A 6,609-nucleotide genomic window follows, 5' to 3' on the forward strand; every position below is an offset into this window, starting at 1 on the left:
TACAAACACTTTATTTTCATCTTTTCATTCTCTCACATTTTTTTCTTTTCCCTTTTTGTTCTTCCCCTACGTATCACACCTTCCCTACACCTTTAGCTCCTTTCCTCCCATTTCTAAATGTCAGTAATCTTATTAGAATCTTATGCATTGAATTTGGAGATATTTAATACTTTAAATTATGTTCATATTCTAACATTTAAAGCAAGTTCACAAAGAAGCATGGTAACCATTCAGCAAGTGAAGAATAAGGTACTTTAATTAGATAAAGTCAGAAGCAACAGCCCATAGTGCTAAAAATGAACTAAGAGGGTCATATAATCTAACTACCATCTATACCAAGTAGACATCCACGTTCAAAATTTTTCTGGTAGGTAACTCACTATTATTATGAAGTAGCTAAATTATCATTAATCAGTTCTAATTTTTAAAAATTTTTGTTATACTAAGCCATAATTCATCTTTGTATAGCTCTTACATTTTGGATGAAGTTTTTTCCTATAAGGTCACACAAAAGAAATTCATCCCTCCACAAGTATAAATTGTTCAAAGTATGTAAAGAAAACAAAATGTCCCCTAAATTTCAGCAGATTATGTTCCAAATTTTCTTATAACATGGCTTGCTTTCAATTCTTTAACCATTCAACCAATTGTCTTTTGAGCATATGTTAGCATTTATCAGTGTTAGAAGAGGAAGCAAAAGGAACACAACACACCAGGAGGTCTGTTATGGCTTTTATCTAGATGTTCCCCACAAAGCCTCATGAAGTCATAAGTGTGGCTCTTCAGAGGGAGCTGGATCTAGAGTGTGTGATACTGGGATTAAGGATGTGATGTTGGGATTGATTCATGGTGTGATGCTGGGACTAAGGGTGCCCTACCCTGGGTGTGCGTGCTTCTCACCCTAAAGGCAGGTAGCCTGGATAGAATAAAAGGGACAGAAAGATAGCTGTTGCTGCTGCATACTGCTTGCTGCTTCTTCACTACTTCACTGCTTTACTTCCTTCTGTCTGGCATGAACTGTTTCTTCTCTACCATACTCCTTTTCCATTCCACCCTACTTTGGAGCCAACTATAGACTATGGACTGAAACCTCTACAAACTGTGAGCCAAATAAACCTTTCCTCCTTTGTGCATTGAGTATTTTGTCTTAGCAATGAGAAAAAGTAACTAAGATAAGGTCTTTATAGATAGGTACCATGATTCCATCACTGCATTCTAAGATCATATTTCATCTTGTGGCAGCCATATCATACTATTAACTGAAGTTAAACTTACTGACAATTAAAACCCTAAATATCTTTCACACTTCTTCCTTGTCCTCATTTCTCATCTTGAGTTTACTTTCTTGAAAAGTAGGTGGGATCATGTAGATTAAGTAAAGAACTATAACTAATATTATATTTTACCTACTTGAAATATAGTGACTTATTATCTAATAAAGACACTAAACTCTAGCATCATTTTAATTTTAAGAATCATTTCAAGAAATAAAAATTTTATTTACAAAAACCTCAGTACCTCTCTTAAACAATTTAGTCCTGAAGACATTAGAAGGGACCAAACAAGATAGACATCTGCACAAAACTGGACTATTTGAACTGTCAGACTGAGTAGTATGTTCCTAGAGAAAGAGGAAGCAGCCTAATGCATAGTATCAGATACTGTATGAAATGAGCTAAGCCAAATAAGGAATATCCACACTATGAGAAAGCCTGTTGTGGAATGTTAGAGTCCAGAAGGTTAAAGAGGGGTCCATACTGTAGTATGAGGTTCTGGAACAAAGCTTAGTAAGAAATATGACCTGGCAGGAGTGTCAGAGCCCACTGCACAGAGAAGAACAACTATACATGAGAGCGACTGATGTAAGGTGTCAGACTCATCTGGAGAAAGATATTTTCATGTAGGAAGGCATGGACAGAAGGAAATTTTAACTGCGCGGAAGGCTCAGACTCTAAGTTGGATAAGGAGGCATGTATGTAGGAGAGGGAGAATGAGAAGAATGTAAAATGGTCAGGTACAGAGAGACTAATAAAAGGATATGAGAGCTAGGCATGGTGGCACATACCAGGAATCCCAGCACTTGGGAGAACAAAGAAGGACGATCATGAGTTCAAGGCCAACCTAGACTACCCAGCAAGTTCAAGATTAGCCTAACCTACATAGCAAGATTCTGTATCAAAAAGCCAGAGGAAGTGGGGTGGGTGGGTAAACAGGAACCAAGTTTTCACTGCTGAAGAAGTTGCTTATAAGAACAGAAAGGGAGAAAACTAGGATAAACAGTATGTATTCTGGATTCAATTTGTATTTGCATGTGACCTAAATACATTCCCTAACTCTATCCACTGAGAATGCTCGGGAACAGCAACATCCCAATAGCAAGGAGGACATCCAACACCAGATATGTGTCTATGTACTATATTCCACAAAAATAAACTAGATCTCACTGGAGAAAAAGCTGATTCCAGGGCCTAGCCAGAAAATCTTGCTAGAAAATAAGAAAGTATTCAAGTGAGCATGGGCACATATCAATAAGTTATAGAGCCAGCTTGGAGAGACTCCCAGTGGCCAAATCTGGGACAATCCGAGCACTGAAGCAAAAAATAGTAACAATAATTATAACCCAATGAAGTAAAACTAGAAACTCTAATTTGAATTAGAGTTAAAAATTAAATGAAGAATAGGATATCCAAAGTACTATAAAATACTAATTGCAAAAGGAAAAGAATAAATATCCTATAGGGAGGTAAGCTTTGTAGACACTATCTTAATATGTTATAAAAGTAAACATCACCAGAAACGGGAGAAAATAAAATTCATCCATCAATTCTGACAGTATGCAATGAAAAGGATACACCATCACTTCTGTGCTATTTTCCCAGATGTATAATGTGAAGTTACTCATCAAGAAATAAAGGAGAAACTCAAGTTGAGGGACATTCTTTAAAATAAATGGCCTATAATCTTCAAAACTGTCAAGATCATAAAAATCAAGGCAAGAGTGAAGATATGTTTGTTCTAGATCAAAAGTAAAAAGAAATGACTACAAAATTCAACCTGATTCAACTTTACTGGAACTGATATAACCTGAACAGAGTTGTAGAAGTAAATGGTAATAGTGTCAGGGCCAGGGATTTAGCTCAGTGGCACCTCACCTGCCTTGCAAGCACAAGGTCTTGAGTTCAATCCTTAGTACCAGAAAAAAAGAAAAGAAAAAAAATTTAATGTCTTGCTGGGCATACTGGAGCATGCCTGTGATCCTAGCACGTGGTAGGCTGAGCCAGGAGTATCACCAAGAGTTTGAGGCTAGCCTGGGCTACACAGTGAGTTCAAGGCCAGTCTGAATTACATAGGAGACCCCGTTTACAAAAAAAAAAAAAAAATTAATTCCTAAGGGTATATCTTTGGCTATATAGAAGAAAATGTTATTGTTATAGAAATGACAGAGTAAAGTATTCTACAGATAGGAAAGATAAGCCAACTATTCTGAAATGACTTAGAAAAAAAAACTTTACCATACTTAACACTTCTTTGTGAGATAATATTTCAAAATTCCTAACAAATTTCCCCTTTTCTAAAACACTTATTTAAAAATATCTTCCTCTATAGCCTTAGGCTTCCTTAGAGGGGGACAAGAGCTAAGTTAAGTAAAGAGGACCTTGAGTTCCTGACTGTTTTAATGAGACTAGTTACACCTTTGTCAAGAAGCAACTCAAGAGTACTAATTACAAACCCAGCCTTTGAAGTCAAAGGTATCGAATTCTAACTCCATACACCATAGCTAAAGAACATAACATCACTCCACATTTCCTCAATTGAATAAAGTAAAACACTGTAACAGGTCATAAGCAAAACATATTTTTCTGAAAGTATCTTCTAAAAATAAATCATATTGAAAAATATATTTGAGAAACCACTACATGAAGGAACTGTGCAAGGTACCACAAGAAATTCATAAGACTGAGTAAACTTAAAATGCTTACAACCTAGTTGAGGAGAAAACTAGTCTAAAAGCAGAGTTAGGTATATTTCATTTAATAGCTATGTTTTTTAAAATTTTACATAAATAAAACAGATGTCTCTGCCCATTCATTAGTTGAAAATTTAAAAAATGTATTACCTGAACTGAATATTCACCAAATGAGGCTGGGAGCCATCTGATTGCCAGTAAGTTTCTAGATTGTCATCTCGTAACTGATCCACTCCAAATCCTGAAAACACCAAAAATGACAATAAATTCCCATTGTAAAACATAATCAAAACATAAAATAACCATATATTATTTGTTCAGAAATTTTTTTTTTTCTTTTTGTACCAGGGATCAAACTTGGGACCTTGCATTTGTGAAGGGCAGGTAGCGGAACCATTGAGCTAAATCCCCAGCCCTGTTCAGAAATTTTTTTTTTTTCAGCTTTAATTGAGTTTATTGGTACATTTTAGGGATACAGTACAGTTACATTCATTGTTGGGATCTTGTACCTCTACATGACAAGTCTTGATTCTCATTTTTTCCCCTTAACTCTGCCCTCCCTTCACCCCCTCCTCCCCTCCCCATCTACAAACACTTTATTTTCACCTTTTCATTCTCTCACATTTTTTTCTTTTCCCTTTTTACTCTTCCCCTACCCATCCCACCTTCCCTACACCTTTAGCTCCTTTCTTCCCATTTCTAAATGTCAGTAATCTTATTAGAATCTTATGCATTGTTGCAGATTATTTTCAGAAATGTGAAACAAACAGAATTCTTCCACTTTTTAAAAATCCAGATCTCAATTCTTAAGAAATACCAGTAGCGCACAAAACACTACTACAACTTACTTCTTGTGACTTGTTGGCTTTGTAAAAACATCTTCCAGGATATATATGCTTATGTCTGTATGTATTCAAATAATTTCTCATACCTTTCACAAGCTAATTGATTATAAAAATGATCCCTACATTCTGTAAAATCTTTGAAAATGAAGATTCTATAAGTTTAATATGCCATACTTCCTACAAAAAGAAAATGGACGATTTGAAAAATATTTTCAAAAGGCATAAACATTTTGAAATCTAGTGCTTCTGGTTAATTAAAATTAAATTTACCCAGAATCCTAGGTCCTTTTGCCATCCTAGGTAACTGAATTATCTTGTGTTTTTTCCTAATTAAAACCACAGTAATTCATATTAAAGCTAGAAATGAGACTGATTTAACTGTAACAAGTAGATTCCCCCCTCAAAAGTTAAGAAAATGGATTTAATGTACTTGAGTAATATACTTCTGATGGATCAAATTGAAAAAGCACAAAAAAGAACCTGGTGAAAAGTTACTATCTGCCACTGGGCATGGTGGCACATGCCTGTAATCCCAGCACTCAAGAGGATAAGGTAGAAAGATAGCTGTGAGTTCAAAGCCAGCCTGGACTACATAGGAAGGCCCTGTCTCAAAAATCCAAAGAAAAGAAAAGTTGCTATTTCCCTACCATCTTGTTTTCCTCTCCAAATATAATCAGTATTATCAGTTTCTTGCCTGTTCTTTTACAAATACTGCATGTATATAAGCAAGAAAATGTATTTTTTCTTCCCCTCTCTGAACACAAATGGTGACATACTATATAATTTTTCCATGTTCTTTTTCTAGTTAACATAGTTAGATTATCCTATATCAATAAATTAACAATTATAATAATTATTAAAAACAGTGATAATGTATTTAATATGAGCTAGACATATTCTAATTATTTTATATATATATTAAACCATTTAATATTTACTAACATACAATATCTAAACATAAACAGCTTCCACATTGTTGAAGCTTATATAACATACCATTGCCTAAAAATATAATTATTTAAGCAAACCCCTTCAGAACATTTAGTTAGTTTTCAGTGTTTTAGCATTATAAACAATGCTATAATAGATACCCCTGTATAATCTTTATCCATGTTAAAATCTTGAAAACAAACTAAGACTAGAATGCAGGTCATTTGAATTTTTAACTTGATGAACGCTGTCAAATTCTCCTCCAAAATGCTTGTACAATAATGTACAAGAACATCTACTCTCCATAGGTAGTGAAATTCAGATGCTCTCAAATTTATAAACTACATTTTGAAGACTTAGTATAAAAAAAATCTAACTATCTATTTAATAAGTTTTTATACTGATTACATATCAATAGATGTGATATGTTGACTTGGCTTGAGTAAGAATGGCCCAACAGATTAGTAAAGCTCGAAGTGTGTCTCTGGATGACTGACATGTAGGACCCAAACTGAGAAGAGAAGACTCACCCTCGATTTGGGTGGCATCAACTAACAGGCTTATAGCCTGGACAGAGTAAATATGGAAAGAAGTCTTGCCCCTTTGCGTTAGAGGAGCTCCAATCTTCATCATTGCCTTTGGACACTGGTCTCCATTTCCTTCAGGCTTCCAAAGCAGACTCTTCAGCCTTGCAGCAGAGTCTTCAGGCTTTTCAATAGACTCACACGAGTGACTGCAGTAAGCTTCCTGGCCTTTGACTCTCAACTGCTACTAGATCCTCTGGCTCTCCCTTGTGTAAACAGCCCCTGGACTCTTTCTCTTCTAATGTTGTAAGCCTACCTAGTACGTCTTTTGTTTTATATATAT

General features: G+C 35.1%; 1 protein-coding gene across 2 annotated transcripts in view; it reads right to left on the reverse strand.

Moving 5' to 3' along the window:
* Anapc10 (anaphase promoting complex subunit 10) overlaps positions 1-6,609 on the reverse strand; it is a 57,066-nt gene that overhangs the window by 39,574 nt on the left and 10,883 nt on the right. For both annotated transcript variants that reach the window (XM_010610947.3, XM_010610946.3), the window contains exon 3: positions 4,118-4,208. In XM_010610947.3, coding sequence (XP_010609249.1) covers positions 4,118-4,208 — 91 coding nt within the window. The remainder of the gene's footprint in view (positions 1-4,117; positions 4,209-6,609) is intronic.

The sequence above is a fragment of the Fukomys damarensis genome, unplaced genomic scaffold, assembly GCF_012274545.1.
Source record: "Fukomys damarensis isolate Sample0158 unplaced genomic scaffold, DMR_v1.0_HiC HiC_scaffold_38, whole genome shotgun sequence".
NCBI classification, from domain to species: domain Eukaryota; kingdom Metazoa; phylum Chordata; class Mammalia; order Rodentia; family Bathyergidae; genus Fukomys; species Fukomys damarensis.